Genomic DNA, 18,214 nt, shown 5'->3' with positions numbered 1-18,214 from the left:
AGCCAAGACCGAAACGAGCCAATAACACATCTTCACCTTCCAGCACCCTGTGAGAGGGACTAGTCTATGACTCGCTAGCAAACGTACATAGCAACAAACATCCGCCGCTGGGTACAAGCCAAAAGTGAACAGTGTCGCAACGGTCATTTTAACCATGACGATATAACGTGTGACTGCTGGAAATGATAATGTGACATCACCAACACATGGCATCTTCTATCTGCTCCATAGATTTAGGGTTGCCATACATTGTCGCTATGGGGTCATGTGGTTCTATCTGCTCCATAGCTTTAGGGTTGCCATATGTTGCTTGCTATGGGGTTATAATGATCAATTAGCCTTTTAAAATGATAAACTTGGATTATTAACACAATGTGCCTTGGAACACAGGAGTGATGGTTGCTGATAATGGGCCTCTGTACGCCTATGCAGATATTCCATTAAAAAAAATCAGCCGTTTCCAGTTACAATATCATTTACAACATTAACAGTCTACACTGTATTTGCTAATTTGATGTTATTTTAAAGGACAGAAAAAGGTGCTTTTCTTTAAAAACAAGGCATTTCTAAGTGACCCCAAACTTTTCAACGATAGTGTATATCTCCCTCTCTTCCTCTCCCTCCCTCTCTAACTATCTCTTTCTATACATCTATCCCTCTCTCTCTACCTATACATCTATCCCTCTCTCTACCTCTACATCTATCCCTCTCTACCTCTATACATCTATCCCTCTCTCTCTACCTCTCTACATCTATCCCTCTCTCTCTACCTCTATACATCTATCCCTCTCTCTCTATCTATACATCTATCCCCTCTCTCTACCTCTATACATCTATCCCTCTCTCCTCTACCTCTATACACTATCCCTCTCTCTCTACCTCTATACATCTATCCTCCTTCTACCTCTATACATCTATCCCTCTCTACCTCTATACATCTATCCCTCTCTCTCTACCTCTACTACCCCTCTGTCTCTCTACCTCTACTACCCCTCTATCTCTCTACCTCTATACATCTCCCTCTCTCTCTACTCTATACATCTACCCTCTCTCTCTACCTCTATACATCTATCCCTCTCTCTCTACCTCTCTACATCTATCCCCTCTCTCTCTACCTCTATACATCTATCCCTCTCTCTCTACCTCTATACATCTATCCCTCTCTCTCTACCTCTAATATCTATCCCTCTCTCTACCTCTATACATCTATCCCTCTCTCACCTCTATACATCTATCCCTCTCTCTACCTCTATACATCTATCCCTCTCTCTACCTCTACATCTATCCTCTCTCTACCTCTATACATCTATCCCTCTCTCTCACCTCTATACATCTATCCCTCTCTCTCTACCTCTATACATCTATCCCTCTCTCTCTACCTCTATACATCTATCCCTCTCTCTACCTCTATACATCTATCCCTCTCTCTACCTCTATACATCTATCCCTCTCTCTCTACCTCTATACATCTATCCCTCTCTCTCACCTCTATACCTCTATCCCTCTCTCTCTACCTCTATACATCTATCCCTCTCTCTCTACCTCTATACATCTATCCCTCTCTCTCTACCTCTATACATATCCCTCTCTCTCTACCTCTATACATCTACCTCTCTCTCTACCTCTATACCTCTATCCCTCTCTCTCTACCTCTATACTCTATCCCCTCTCTCTACCTCTATACATCTATCCTCTCTCTCTCTACCTCTACATCTATCCCTCTCTCTCTACCTCTATACATCTATCCCTCTCTCTCTACCTATCTACATCTATCCCTCCTCTCTACCTCTATACATCTATCCCTCTCTCTACCTCTATACATCTATCCCTCTCTCTACCTCTATACATCTATCCCTCTCTCTACCTCTATACATCTATCCCTCTCTCTACCTCTATACATCTATCCCTCTCTCTCTACCTCTATACATCTATCCCTCTCTCTACCTCTATACATCTATCCCTCTCTCTACCTCTATACATCTATCCCTCTCTCTACCTCTATACATCTATCCCTCTCTCTCTACCTCTATACATCTATCCCTCTCTCTCTACCTCTATACATCTATCCTCTCTCTCTACCTCTATACATCCCTCTCTCTCTACCTCTATACATCTATCCCTCTCTCTCTACCTCTATACATATATCCCTCTCTACCTCTATACATCTATCCCTCTCTCTCTACCTCTATACATCTATCCCTCTCTCTCTACCTCTATACATCTATCCCTCTCTCTCTCTATACATCTATCCCTCTCTACCTCTATACATCTATCCCTCTCTCTCTACCTCTATACATCTATCCCTCTCTCTCTCTACCTCTATACATCTATCCCTCTCTCTCTACCTCTATACATCTATCCCTCTCTCTCTCTACCTCTATACATCTATCCCTCTCTCTCTCTACCTCTATACATCTATCCCTCTCTCTCTACCTCTATACATCTATCCCTCTCTCTCTACCTCTATACATATATCCCTCTCTCTCTACCTCTATACATCTATCCCTCTCTACCTCTATACATCTATACCTCTCTATACCTCTATACATCTATCCCTCTCTCTCTACCTCTATACATCTATCCCTCTCTCTCTACCTCTATACATCTATCCCTCTCTCTCTACCTCTATACATCTATCCCTCTCTCTCTACCTCTATACATCTATCCCTCTCTACCTCTATACATCTATCCCTCTCTCTACTCTATACCTCTATCCCTCTATCCTCTCTCTCTACCTCTATACATCTCTCCCTCTCTCTCTACCTCTATACCTCTATCCCTCTCCCTCTCTCTCTACCTCTACATCTATCCCTCTCTCTCTACCTCTACATCTATCCCTCTCTCTCTACCTCTATACATCTATCCCTCTCTCTCTACCTCTATACATCTATCCCTCTCTCTACCTCTATACATCTATCCCTCTCTCTAACTCTATACATCTATCCCTCTCTCTCTACCTCTATACATCTATCCCTCTCTCTCTACCTCTATACATCTATCCCTCTCTCTATACCTCTATACATCTATCCCTCTCTCTCTACCTCTATACATCTATCCCTCTCTCTACCTCTATACATCTATCCCTCTCTCTACCTCTATACATCTATCCCTCTCTACCTCTATACATCTATCCCTCTCTACCTCTATACATCTATCCCTCTCTCTCTACCTCTATACATCTATCCCTCTCTCTCTACCTCTATACATCTATCCCTCTCTCTCTACCTCTATACATCTATCCCTCTCTCTCTACCTCTATACATCTATCCCCTCTCTCTACCTCTATACATCTATCCCTCTCTCTCTACCTCTATACATCTATCCCTCTCTCTACCTCTATACATCTATCCCTCTCTCTCTACCTCTATACATCCATCCCTCTCTCTCTACATCTTTTCATCTATCCCTCTCTCTACCTCTATCTCCAAATCACTCTATCCCTCTCTCTACCTCTATCCCTCTCGCTACCTCTACCTCTCTATCCCTCTCTCTCTACCTCTATCTCTCTATCCCTCTCTCTCTAACTCTCTGCCTCTATCTCTCTATCCCTCTCTGTAACTCTCTGCCTCTATCTCTCTATCCCTCTCTCTATAACTCTCTACATATATTCCTCTATCTCCCTCTCTTTATCTCTATCCCTCTTTCTCTATACTCCAGTCTATGTAAGTCAAAGTAATTAGTAATATCATGCTGTTTTGGGATATCAGAAACAAGGTGGAATAACACATAGATAAGAGAAACAGAATAGCACTGATAGAAACAAGGTGGAATAACACATAGATAAGAGAAACAGAATAGCACTGATAGAAACAAGGTGGAATAACACATAGATAAGAGAAACAGAATAGCACTGATAGAAACAAGGTGGAATAACACATAGATAAGAGAAACAGAATAGCACTGATAGAAACAAGGTGGAATAACACATAGATAAGAGAAACAGAATAGCACTGATAGAAACAAGGTGGAATAACACATAGATAAGAGAAACAGAAAAGCACTGATTGCTTATTAGCAACGAGATGGCTTGTTTGTTTTGGTTGTGTCTGTGTGGGGGGTATCTGCCTTTGTGCATGTTTGTGTGTTGGGGGGGGGGGTGTGCTTTGTGCGTGTGTGTGGGGGAGGGGGGGGTGTCCGCTTTGTGCGCGTGTGTGTCTGTATGTGTGTGTAGTGGGTCAGTGTCTGCTTTGTGCATGTTGGTGTGTGTGCCTTTGTTTACGGTTTGTGGATCTCTGTTTGTGTGTGTTTGTGCATATAAATGCATGTTTGTGTGTGTTTGTGCATATACATTTATGTGTGTGCGTGCGTGCGTGCGTGCGTGTGTGTGTGTGTGTGTGTGTCTTGATGAGGTCATCCTGTAATATATAGCTGCTGGCAGGGGTTGTCATTGCAAGTCATTGTTTTGTCTTGTTTATTTCCTGGTCTGGGGGAGAAAAGGTGCAGAGGATAAACAGCCCTATGGTGACACGCACACACACACACACACACACACACACACACACATACACACACACACACACACACACAGAGAGAGAGAGACACCGGAGGAAACATGCAGCCAGAGAGAATAACAGTTTCATTTGACATCATATGACAAGGCTTCTCTGCACCTATCCTCATCCCGCTCTCTCTCTCCTCTCCTCTCTCTCTCCTCTTCTCATCTCCTCTCATGCTCACCTCTTCGCTCTCCATCTCATCTCTCTCTCTCTCTCTCTCTCTCTCTCTCTCTCTCTCTCTCTCTCTCTCTCTCTCTCTCTCTCTCTCTCTCGGCTTGTTTGTTCTCTGTCTCAACTATGTGCAGATGTGAGAGACAGAGAGAGAGATAGCTGAGAGTGTGAGAAAGAGAGGGAGAGAGAGAGGGAGAGAGAGGAGCGGGAGAGAGGGAGAGATGGAGAGAGAAAGAGAGAGAGGAGAAAGAGAGAGAGGAGATGAGTGAGAGAGAGGGAGAGAGAGAGAGAGAGAGAGAGAGAGAGGAGAGAGAGAGAGAGAGGAGAGAGAGAGAGAGAGAGAGAGAGAGGAGAGAGAGGAGAGAGAGATATGAGAGAGAGGAGATGGAGGAGAGAGAGAGAGGGGGAGGAAGGGAGAGAGAGAGATAGCGAGAGCATCATTGCAACAGCAGTATTATCAACGATCCAGATTTGTCCAACCCCCTCATACACGCACACACACACACACACACACACACACACACACACACACACACACACACAGTATAATCAGCGGGACAGATTTGTCTAAGCAGGTCCTTTGATCTTCAGCCCTCTCAGCCACGGTATGGAGGAATTACTGACTGGAGAGATTGACCCCTTCTTCTCCTACATTCCCTCCCCCTCTCCTCTCCTCCCTCCACCCTTCGCTCCACTCTTCCTTTGATCACTCCATTCCAATGTGTCGGCATTGTCCCGGCGTTGGGAAAACTGAAAAAAACTGCAAATCCAATCTGCACCACGATTAAGCTGGAGGTTTCATTTTGTTACTCTCTTCCTCTCTTTTCCTCCATCTCTCTCTCTCTCTCTCTCTCTCTCTCCTCGTACTCTGTTACTCTCTTCCTCTCTCTTCCTCCGTCTCTCTCTCTTTCTCTCTCTCTCCTCGTGCTCTGTTTCTCTCTTCCTCCGTCTTTCTCTCTCTCTCTCTCATTCTCCTCCTCTTCCTCAGGCCCTCTTTTTCTCTCCCACCATCTCCCCCTCTCTCTCTCTCTCTCTTTCTCTCCCTCCCCCTCTCTCTCTCTCTCTCCCTCCTCCCCTCTCTTCCACTCCCACTTCTTTTTATATCCCTTCTCTTCTCTCTAAGACTAATTACCTCAACTGTACCTTGCTTTACGCTCAGCGTGAGTATTGGATCGCAATTTTCGCCCTTTTTGTTTTGTCTCAGCCAGTGTTTTGGCAAACGCTCAGTGTCAATGAATTGCCGCTCTGTGGTAGGATTCAAAAGGAACTCAAATCGTTCAATAATCATCATCACCACTATGTGGCTTCTTTGTAGTGTATTCAGAATATAATTTGTTGTTTTTTGTCTTTGTGTAGTGATAACTTTGTCTCACCTGTGTTCCAAATGGCAAATCTCTCTGGCTTTTCGAGGCCAAATGTAGTGCACTATAATGGCGAATAGGGTTATATTTGGGATGTAGTTTATCTCCGTTTTTGGGTGAGACTGTGTCTTAAACATCAGTCTGTGTTAATGCGGCAGTTGGAGGAAGTTGATTGATAGATGGAGGGTGGTAATGGTTTTGTAACATAATGCTGCTATGATTGCATATTGCTTCAGATGAATGAGAATCTGTTCAAAAAACCAAAGACTCCATCACTGTTTACCACTGTCTGTTTGATTAATAGCGTTCTGTTGTTTTTAACATCACAAACCAATTTTCTAACTTGTTTATCCTCTCTCTTTCTCTCTACCCCTCCCTCCATTTATTTCCCTCCTCACCCCCACCCCTCCTTCCCTGCATCCATCCTTCCACCACTCTTTTCCTCTCAACTCCCTCCCTCCCTCACCCCCACCCCTCCCTCCCCCTCCCTTCCTCCCACCCACCCACCTCTCCTCTCACTCCCCCCCAACTTCTCCTCCTTCCCTCCCTGTAGGTACAGATCTCTTCTCTAACTGTACAGAGGAGTGTAAGGCCCTGGGTCACTCCGACCGCTGCTGGATGCCAGCTTTCGTCGCTGGCGACGGTCGCCAGGGCACCGGTGGCGACTACCGTAGCAACCTGCACGTGCCAGGCATGGACTCCGTGCCGAACACTGAGGTACCCGCCACCGCCGCGTCCGGTCACCACGACAACGACCTTACGCTGACTTCTGACCTCACCACCTCTGATAGGTCATTCTCTACGTTCGGAAAAGATGGCGGCGGATGCACCACACTGCCACGGTCAATGCACCACCTCCACCACCTCCACCAGTCACATCAGCTACATCTCCAACACAACAGCCCAGCTACAGCTAGAGCTACTGCCACTACTACTACAGACACCACGCTAGAGAGGAAAGACTATGAGTCCTTAAGGGGTACACTACCGCTACCATACAAACCCACCTTCTGTGAGTACGAGTACCAGACTACGTCACTACAGCCCTACAACTTTGGCCTGGTCCACTATCCATATTAGCAACTTTCTGAAAGATATTCTGATCTGATAATATTTTTTAAATATACTTTGGAAAAAAACCTCTGATCTGTAAATATATAAAAATCATAGAAATTCTGATCTGATCATATTTTTAAAAGATACTTTTTAAAAGATATTCTGATCTGATAATAGTTATAAAATATACTTTTTAAAGAAATTCTGATTTGATAATATTTTTTAAATATACTTTTGCAAATAACTTCTGATCTGATAACATTTTTTAAAAGATACTTTTTGAAATTGAGATAGTTTATTGCTTTTTTATTGGTGTATTTTCTGTTCAGAAATGCAATTGAAGTAAACATTTAGTTGTTTGATTTTTTTCAAAATGTAACCCTTCTCCTAAACCCCACTATATATTTCTCTGACCTCCTAAATCCTTCACCATATTTATTGTTTGAAATAATAACAAATAAAAAGAAATCAACTTTTGATTCAAAAATGTGTTTGTGGCCACCTTTTTCTTTCCTGTCCCCCCTATATATATATACTATCTACTTGTTCTATTAGCAGATTTTCTCAACTATAGTTCTTCGGCCATTTTTTCTATCAGTGAACCACTGCTTAGCAAACAAGGTCAGATTAGACATCTCAACACTTTCTTCTGTTTTGACATGTTCACCGAAAACTAGAAAACAAGGTTATTCTTCTACAAAACATGTACTGAGCAGTAGTAATATTATAATGTAGTCTGGTGTCTGCTCACAGTCATACTAGACATGCCTCTGAAGTCACACCCTATTTCCCCCTGGGTCCTGGTGAAAAGTAGGGAACAGGGACGTAGCCTACGACTCATCGATAAAAAACGGCATTCTTTTTCTAAAAACACCTTCCTGCGCAACTACTGATTGTCCTTCCACCTAGTAGTCTCTTCTCACTATGGGCTGCGTCAGAAATGGCACCCTATTCCCTATGTAGTGTACTGCTTTTGACCAGAGCCCTGTGGGACCTTGTTAAATGAACTGCGCTATGTAAGGTGTAGGGTACCATCTGCCACGTGCTTCTATGGAAACATAAAGAGCTACAACGCCAGGACATCATTAAACTGGCAGGGAGTGAAGACGTTTGTTTTTAACCATGTTTTAACACTTAGTTACATAACGAGCAGCTCCTCTGCTAAATTAACACGCTGCTGTAAATTGTGATTCTACATTTTAGGGCATGCTGTGTGAGTGTGTCTGTCTGGATCTACGTGTGTGTGTGTGTGTGTGGTGTGTGTGTGTGTGTGTGTGTGTGTGTGTGTGTGTGTGTGTGTGTGGTGTGTGTGTGTGTGTGTGTGTGTGTGAGTGTGATGTATGGGTTGGTTCTTCTATCCTTGCGGGGACCTAAAATCCCCAAAGTCTCCCCATGGATTGTACAACAAGGAAGATTCTCCCTCGTGGGGACAATTCCCACATCCCCATGAGGACGAAGACTATGTTAGTCTTAGGGGTTTGGTTCAGGTTTAAGAGGGTTTCTGTTTCTGCTTTTGTAAAACCTTGGGTTGCACGAGCCTATTGCAACTTTCTGCCCTGTTTCTATATTGTACATCAGACCGGTCTGGAGAGGGTGAGAGAACGTGAGAGGCCGATAGGGGTCTATAGGGGTCGATAGGGGTCACCCATCACAGTTCAACAACAGGAGGAAGACCATTATTAATAAACTTCTGAGGGTAAAAAAGTTTAATAAAAAAAAAATATATTATGATAAAATCATTATAATGCATGCAAACTGAATCAGTGAAATGAATAGATAAATAATTAAATAAGTAAGTACATAATTGGAAATCCCACCAAGGGATGACAGGATTAAGTTCTACAGAGAAAAGTGTTAAAGCGCTTGATGTAATACAATGAAATATAAAATATAAAAAAAGACAAAACCAGATTGAGCAAATAAATATATACATTTTTTGTTGAACTTCCTCCTCATGTCAGTGGCCCCCCAGCTCTGTTAATTAGGCCCTTACTAACTCCCACAGTCAATGCTTTCTCCTACCCTTTTCCATTCACACCTAGGGGTTAGGTTTAGGGTTAGGGTTAGATTTACGGTTAGGGTAAGGGTACGGGGTTAATGGTTACGTTTAGGGTTAGGGTTAGATTTACGGTTTGGGTTAAGGTTACGGGTTAAGGTTAGGGTTAGGGTAAAGGGTTAGGGGTTAGGGTTACAGGTTAGGGTTAGGGGTTAGGGTTAAGGTTAATGGTTAGCTTTAGGGGTTAGGGGAAATAGGATTTTGAATGGAAAATAATTATAGGTCCCCACAAGGATAGATGAACATAAAATATGTGTGTGTGTGTGTTGTGCCTTGTCACTTGGTGCTGTGCTACGGAGCATAGATAATTACAAGAACAGCTTCATTCCCTTCTGTCTGCTTCATATCTCAGCAATCTGGGATTGGTACCAACATCACATTTTGGACGTGTCAATGAGAGATATCAGACTATAGCCATTGATTATTGAAGACTGTATCTTAGAAATGCCCCATGACTTGAGTCCAACTGAAGTTCAACCATCCCACAACTGTAGTTCAACCATCCCTCAACTGTAGTTCAACCATCCCTCAACTGTAGTTCAACCATCCCTCAACTGTAGTTCAACCCATCCCTCAACGTAGTTCAACCATCCCTCAACTGTTTACCAAATATGTTGGTGTTTTGAATCCCAGATTGCCCCTTTAACATCAACTATAGTGTCTCTGCTTTATTCTGACATAACCTGTAGTTTATAACCAGTTATTATAGTCTGGTTGTAGTTTATAACCAGTTATTATAGTCTGATTGTAGTTTATAACCAGTTATTATAGTCTGATTGTAGTTTATAACCAGTTATTATAGTCTGGTTGTAGTTTATAACCAGTTATTATAGTCTGGTTGTAGTTTATAACCAGTTATTATAGTCTGGTTGTAGTTTATAACCAGTTATTATAGTCTAGTTGTAGTTTATAACCAGTTATTATAGTCTGATTGTAGTTTATAACCGGTTATTATAGTCTGGTTGTAGTTTATAACCATTTGTTATAGTCTGGTTGTAGTTTATAACCGGTTATTATAGTCTGGTTGTAGTTTATAACCATTTGTTATAGTCTGGTTGTAGTTTATAACCGGTTATTATAGTCTGGTTGTAGTTTATAACCTGTTATTATAGTCTTGTTGTAGTTTATAATTAGGGCCAGGAGGTTTTTTGGACAGACCATATAAGGACAGGTAAAACACCAGGTGTGCATCCCAAATGGCACCCTAGTCCATATAGTGGCCACATAAGGCCCTGGTCAAAAGTTGTGCATTACTTAGGGTATAGGTTGCCATTTGGGACACAACCTTGTGCTAATGGCCATGATGATTATTTAAAAATGTACAGAATAAAAGAGCAAGAGAGAGGGATAGACACCATTTGTCTAACAAGTGTGTTTTCTCTTGCCTTGCAGCCCACAAAAGGATTTGCTAGCTCGTTCCGAGTGGACCTACCAGAAACAGCGTGAATTTGCACAATAGAGAACTGGCCAACATTGGCGGCAACGTTAGAGAAAGAGAGAGAGAAAGAGAGAGAGAGAAAACAACCAAACACAAACAAATCTATGACAACCAGACCATGGGCTTGTTTTGAAACTTCATTATCTGGGAGTGGCCAGCTAGAACGGAACCTTTCATCTCCATCGCCACGGGAGACAGCAGGACAAAGTGCTGGAGAAAGAAATCTAGAACTGCAAATGTAAAACAGAAGAACTCTAGAACTGTAGCTGTGGAACTGAAGACGAACTCTAGAACTGGAACTGTAAAACAGAAGAGCTCTAGAACTGGAACTGTAAAACAGAAGAACTCTAGAACTGGAACTGTAAAACAGAAGAGCTCTAGAACTGGAACTGTAAAACAGAAGAGCTCTAGAACTGGAACTGTAGAACAGAAGAGCTCTAGAACTGGAACTGTAGAACAGAAGAACTCTAGAACTGGAACTGTAAAACAGAAGAAGTCTAGAACTGGAACTGTAGAACAGAAGAACTCTAGAACTGGAACTGTAGAACAGAAGAACTCTAGAACTGGAACTGTAGAACAGAAGAACTCTAGAACTGGAACTGTAGAACAGAAGAAGTCTGGAACTGGAACTGTAGAACCAAGGTGTAGAAGGAACTTCTAGGACCATAGTAGGCCTTAATTTCATCTCAGCAGGCCTGAGACCCCGGGCCCAAAGCCAAAGGACGAACGATGGAAGAAAACCACTGTGTTTAGAAAGGGATGCAGGGAGGGTGTATCAACTGGACTTATAAACCAAGGGTTACGAAAATAGACAATGGACAAAGAGGAATCAAAGAAAGACTGATGAACAACACAAACAGACATTTTGTCGTCGGTGACTAGGGGGGTTCGTGGCCATGGGGTACCCCCCCCCCCCCCCGTCTAGTCCATCTGTGTGTGCCTGTTTACACAAAAAGAAACGTTTCTGTACAAACTTCAACCAACCATCACTATGAGCCCTTTAGCTGTTTCTACTGTCACCACTACACCAACTGTACAGGAATGAAGGATGAGAGGAGGGGGAGAGAGAAATGGAGGGAAAGAGATGGTGCGTGAGAGAGTCAGAGTGAGCGAGAGAGAGAGAGAGAGAGAGAGAGAGAGAGAGAGAGAGAGAAACCCCAGAAATGATGTGAACTATTATACAAATTCAATATCTCTACTTGACTGTTTTTATAACTTCTCTTGTTTTTTTCCTGTTGTTTTCTCTGTGCGGTCCAAGTGTTCTGAATCTCCAGTATTCTGACTTTACAGTAAAGAACAACTACAACAAAATTGCCTACAACACGGCTAGTTGAGTTCATGCTTCTTTGGGCGACCTCCCTCCATAACATTGGTCTGAGAGGAACTTAACAAACCAGAGAAATGTTGTGGTTTATATCATGTGTGCAAAGTGTTTACTGTGCTATTTTAAAGCTTAGCCTATAAATGAATATACATCTCTCTCTCTCTATATATATATATATATATATATACATATCTATATATAAGATATACTTTTCTGAAACTGTGTAACCATTGGTTAGTTTCTTATCCACCATGCAGTACTGTCAATACCAACTGATACCAAGTGCTAAAATCAAGAACTTGTATTCATTAAACATAGAGGGCGTGGCTTCACTATGCAAAGACTCCGCCCCTTCACTCCAAGGTTTAGGCTGATGTTTTTCTTTGCTCCTTTTTGGTGACGCTCGGCTTCTGAATAGTTATAATGCATTAGAATTATATTAGTAGAACCTTTTGGATGCAGTCGTAAGGCGTTATGAAACGGCCTTCCTAACACTAACGCTTTGCTTCTATATGGTGTTATGAATACGTTCATAAGGGAAACAGATCTTCTATATGGCGTTATGAATACGTTCATAAGGGAAACAGATCTTCTATATGGTGTTATGAATACGTTCATAAGGGAAACAGATATTCTATATGGTGTTATGAATACGTTCATAAGGGAAACAGATATTCTATATGGTGTTATGAATACGTTCATAAGGGAAACAGATCTTCTATATGGTGTTATGAATACGTTCATAAGGGAAACAGATCTTCTATATGGTGTTATGAATACGTTCATAAGGGAAACAGATCTTCTATATGGTGTTATGAATACGTTCATAAGGGAAACAGATCTTCTATATGGTGTTATGAATACGTTCATAAGGGAAACAGATCTTCTAATGGCGTTATGAATACGTTCATAAGGGAAACAGATCTTCTATATGGTGTTATGAATACGTTTCATAAGGGGAAACAGATCTTCTATATGGCGTTATGAATACGTTCATAAGGGAAACAGATCTTCTATATGGCGTTATGAATACGTTCATAAGGGAAACAGATATTCTATATGGCGTTATGAATACGTTCATAAGGGAAACAGATCTTCTATATGGTGTTATGAATACGTTCATAAGGGAAACAGATCTTCTATATGGTGTTATGAATACGTTGATAAGGGAAACAGATCTTCTATATGGCGTTATGAATACGTTCATAAGGGAAACAGATCTTCTATATGGTGTTATGAATACGTTCATAAGGGAAACAGATCTTCTATATGGTGTTATGAATACGTTCATAAGGGAAACAGATCTTCTATATGGTGTTATGAATACGTTCATAAGGGAACAGATCTTCTATATGGCGTTATGAATACGTTCATAAGGGAAACAGATATTCTATATGGCGTTATGAATACGTTCATAAGGGAAACAGATCTTCTATATGGCATTATGAATACGTTCATAAGGGAAACAGATCTTCTATATGGTGTTATGAATACGTTCATAAGGGAAACAGATCTTCTATATGGTGTTATGAATACGTTCATAAGGGAAACAGATCTTCTATATGGTGTGATGAATACGTTCATAAGGGAAACAGATCTTCTATATGGTGTTATGAATACGTTCATAAGGGAAACAGATATTCTATATGGTGTTATGAATATGTTCATAAGGGAAACAGATCTTCTATATGGTGTTATGAATACGTTCATAAGGGAAACAGATCTTCTATATGGTGTGATGAATACGTTCATAAGGGAAACAGATCTTCTATATGGTGTTATGAATACGTTCATAAGGGAAACAGATCTTCTATATGGTGTTATGAATACGTTCATAAGGGAAACAGATCTTCTATATGGTGTTATGAATACGTTCATAAGGGAAACAGATCTTCTATATGGCGTTATGAATACGTTCATAAGGGAAACAGATATTCTATATGGCGTTATGAATACGTTCATAAGGGAAACAGATCTTCTATATGGTGTTATGAATACGTTCATAAGGGAAACAGATCTTCTATATGGTGTTCTGAATACGTTCATAAGGGAAACAGATCTTCTATATGGTGTTATGAATACGTTCATAAGGGAAACAGATCTTCTATATGGTGTTATGAATACGTTCATAAGGGAAACAGATCGTCATAAGAAGCAGCTTTAAGGAGAGCAGAGATGGGCAACGCTGGTCCTTGTGGAGCCTGAATGTCAGCTGGTTCTGTCTTTTACACAAAACTTAAATTCACACAACTGGTTTAATACACCTAGTTTACCAGATCTAGATCAGACACTGGTTTCCTGGTTTAACACACCTAGTCTACCAGATCAAGATCAGACACTGGTTTCCTGGTTTAACACACCTAGTCTACCAGATCAAGATCAGACACTGGTTTCCTGGTTTAACACACCTAGTCTACCAGATCTAGATCAGACACTGGTTTCCTGGTTTAACACACCAAGTCTACCAGATCTAGATCTGATGCTGGTTTCCTGGTTTAACACACCTAGTCTACCAGATCTAGATCTGACACTGGTTTCCTGGTTTAACACACCTAGTCTACCAGATCTAGATCAGATACTGGTTTCCTGGTTTAACACACCTAGTCTATCAGATCAAGATCAGACACTGGTTTCCTGGTTTAACACACCTAGTTTACCAGATCTGAACTAACAGAATTGAAAGCAGCAGGCCCCACGTGGACCAGACTTGCCCATCTCTGGAGTAAACTGTGACTGATCATTTTCCACGTTGGGATGTTGGACGTCGCCATCATGTGTATGGAAGAGAAGAGACCACAACATCAGTCTTACCATAGCTGAGGCCTGGTGTCAACATCAGTCTTACCATAGCTTAGGACTGGTGTCAACATCAGTCTTACCATAGCTGAGGCCTGGTGTCAACATCAGTCATACCATAGCTTAGGACTGGTGTCAACATCAGTCATACCATAGCTGAGGCCTGGGGTCAACATCAGTCTTACCATAGCTGAGGCCTGGTGTCAACATCAGTCATACCATAGCTTAGGACTGGTGTTAACATCAGTCTTACCATAGCTTAGGACTGGTGTCAACATCAGTCATACCATAGCTTAGGACTGGTGTCAACATCAGTCATACCATAGCTTAGGACTGGTGTTAACATCAGTCTTACCATAGCTGAGGCCTGGTGTCAACATCAGTCTTACCATAGCTTAGGACTGGTGTCAACATCAGTCTTACCATAGCTGAGGCCTGGTGTCAACATCAGTCTTACCATAGCTGAGGACTGGTGTCAACATCAGTCTTACCATAGCTTAGGACTGGTGTCAACATCAGTCTTACCATAGCTGAGTCCTGGTGTCAACATCAGTCTTACCATAGCTGAGGCCTGGTGTCAACATCAGTCTTACCATAGCTTAGGACTGGTGTCAACATCAGTCTTACCATAGCTGAGGCCTGGTGTCAACATCAGTCTTACCATAGCTGAGGCCTGGTGTCAACATCAGTCATACCATAGCTTAGGACTGGTGTCAACATCAGTCTTACCATAGCTTAGGACTGGTGTCAACATCAGTCTTACCATAGCTGAGGACTGGTGTCAACATCAGTCTTACCATAGCTTAGGACTGGTGGCAACATCAGTCTTACCATAGCTTAGGACTGGTGGCAACATCAGTCTTACCATAGCTGAGGACTGGTGGCAACATCAGTCTTACCATAGCTGAGGCCTGGTGTCTTATTTGTATCCATCTGTGTTCATGTTGTACAGATCGAGGGACTATCAAAACTAAGAGCTAGACTATCAAAACTATGAGCTAGATATCAAAACTATGAGCTAGATATCAAAGGTATTCATACAATCACACACAGTCACGCAGACACACGCACGCATGCACGCACGCACGCACGCACACACACACACACACACACACACACACACACACACACACACAGTTATTCATAAATAATAACATGAAAGTTTTTTTTCTGTCATTAGCTGTATGCCTTTGGGGAAGACATGACAGTACAGAATATGAAGCAGAAGACTACACTACAGTGATGCTAAACACCAGGGCCTTTGAAAGCCCTACACATACAGAGCATGTGTCCCAAATGGAACCCTATGTGCCCTGGTTATGTAGTGTATTATAATAGAGTGGTATCTGGGAGCAGACAGAGAGTTAGACTGGGGCTGCGGTCTCAACACTTAGGACCCATTTCTCAATACTTAAGTCACTTTTTCTAAACTCTTCCCACAGTGAGCACAACAACAGTCTATGTGTGTAAACCGAGGATCATTTTTCATTTCTTTGTCACAGAATGCATTCAATGATTACATCTTTTAAATGTCATTCATTATTTTCTCACTCAGACACAACCACCACCAAAACTCCATGTACCTACAGGCCAGTTTGCACATGTTTACATACTCTGTTCAAAACTGTTAAACTTAAGTTCCAAACCTAACATAACACAACATTGAATGAGACAGCAATTTACTACATTTCTACAGTGATACCGTATTGAAATATATTCCACATCTAAATAATGAAATACTATCAAAACAATTAGACCAACCACAGCTGATTCCCATTGTAGCTGAACACCTGCCCAGGTGTTAGTCTGTCAATTACATTACCATCTATACAAAAGGAGACATCTTAGGAATAATGCTGTACTGTAATGTAAACATGGACCCAGGTGTTAGTCTGTCAATTACATTACCATCTATACAAAAGGAGACATCTTAGGAATAATGTTGTACTGTAATGTAAACATGGACCCAGGTGTTAGTCTGTCAATTACATTACCATCTATACAAAAGGAGACATCTGAGGAATAATGCTGTACTGTAATGTAAACATGGACCCAGGTGTTAGTCTGTCAATTACATTACCATCTATACAAAAGGAGACATCTGAGGAATAATGCTGTACTGTAACGTAAACATGGACCCAGGTGTTAGTCTGTCAATTACATTACCATCTATACAAAAGGAGACATCTTAGGAATAATGCTGTACTGTAATGTAAACATGGACCCAGCCAGAGATAGAGAAGAGGCTGACAGAGGAAGAAGAGTGGCTGGGAGAGGAAGAGGAGTACGTACGTGTGGTGGAAGAAGACTGAGAGGAAGATCAAGAGCTGTAGTCTCAGATGAGATTAGGGCTACTATAATTGATCATGTAATAAATAATGGTCTATCAATGAGAGAGGCTGGTCTGAGTGTAGCCAAATCTGCAACTCTCAACAGTAGCATCTATTGTGAGACATTTCCGGCAAAACAAACAGGTAAGATGTGCATTCTGCAAGGGCATCTGACTGAACTGCACATAACAGAAGTAAATTGAGCAAAGCCTCCAAACCCATTTGTGTGTACCGGTAATTGTTTTGTATTTCTGCTTAGGACCCAACAGTTACCTCCCACAGGCAGGAGGGGAAGGATTCTCACTGCTGTGCAGGAAACTGCAACCGTTGATATGGTCATCAGAAACAATGGCATTAAACTCACAGAGTGTTGGCAGACAACATTACATGTCCTGAGTCCTGAAACAACATCAAGTCAGGATGAAGCAGTTGTACACTGTCCTCTTTGACAGGAACTCTGAACGAGTCAAGGATCTCAGGACCAATATGTCCAGGTAAGATGACTATTAAATACACAACTGGTTTTGAACAAAACCAAACAGGGCAGAGACACACAATGATATGTTTTTAGGTATAATGTAAACTACCGTAATAGCCTAACTCTTATATATCCTTGTGGATTTATTTTAGAGAGTCATGGAGACTGAAGCCAGGCAAACACCCCACATGTTCATCTTTGTGGATGAGGCTGGTTTCATCCTGGCCAGAACACGGTGGTGAGGAAGGAATGTGATTGGGAAAAGAGCCACAGTGGATGTCCCGGGCCAGAGGGGTGCCAACATCACAATGTGTGCAGCAGTATCCTCTGATGGATTCCTGTTACACAAACCACTAATTGGGCCGAGCTTCTCATTTCATTCCTGGGTGACCTCTATGGAAGGGTTGTGCCAGGTGAGGAAAGGGTTGCAGTGAGGCCAAATCGGCCAACATTTGTAATTGTATGGGACAATGTGGCATCTCACCACTCCCGTGCAGTCAGAGTGGTTTGGACCAGGCATGCCAGAAGACTCAGTCACAGAGTGGTTTGGACCAGGCATGCCAGAAGACTCAGTCACAGAGTGGTTTGGACCAGGCATGCCAGAAGATGGACCAGGCATGCCAGTGGTTTGGACCAGGCATGCCAGAAGACTCAGTCACAGAGTGGTTTGGACCAGGCATGCCAGAAGACTCAGTCACAGAGTGGTTT

The 18,214-nt window shown here is 42.1% G+C and overlaps 1 protein-coding gene and 1 long non-coding RNA gene across 2 annotated transcripts in view; both read left to right on the top strand.

Moving 5' to 3' along the window:
* LOC115187332 (uncharacterized) overlaps positions 1 to 3,983 on the top strand; it is a 12,253-nt gene extending 8,270 nt beyond the window's left edge. Inside the window, exon 2 of the long non-coding RNA XR_003876034.1 lies at positions 3,715 to 3,983. This is a non-coding gene — a long non-coding RNA (uncharacterized LOC115187332). The remainder of the gene's footprint in view (positions 1 to 3,714) is intronic.
* Positions 1 to 12,264, top strand: part of LOC115187330 (protocadherin-10) — a 38,659-nt gene extending 26,395 nt beyond the window's left edge. Inside the window, exons 4-5 of the mRNA XM_029746402.1 lie at positions 6,582 to 7,040; positions 10,533 to 12,264. Of these exons, the coding sequence (XP_029602262.1) occupies positions 6,582 to 7,040; positions 10,533 to 10,552 (479 nt within the window). The 3' untranslated portion in view covers positions 10,553 to 12,264. The remainder of the gene's footprint in view (positions 1 to 6,581; positions 7,041 to 10,532) is intronic.
* Positions 12,265 to 18,214: the final 5,950 nt, after the last annotated feature.

This window comes from Salmo trutta, unplaced genomic scaffold, assembly GCF_901001165.1.
Source record: "Salmo trutta unplaced genomic scaffold, fSalTru1.1, whole genome shotgun sequence".
NCBI classification, from domain to species: Eukaryota; Metazoa; Chordata; class Actinopteri; order Salmoniformes; family Salmonidae; genus Salmo; species Salmo trutta.
Note: the sequence above shows the minus strand (reverse complement) of the source record. Positions and strands in the feature narration are given on the sequence as shown.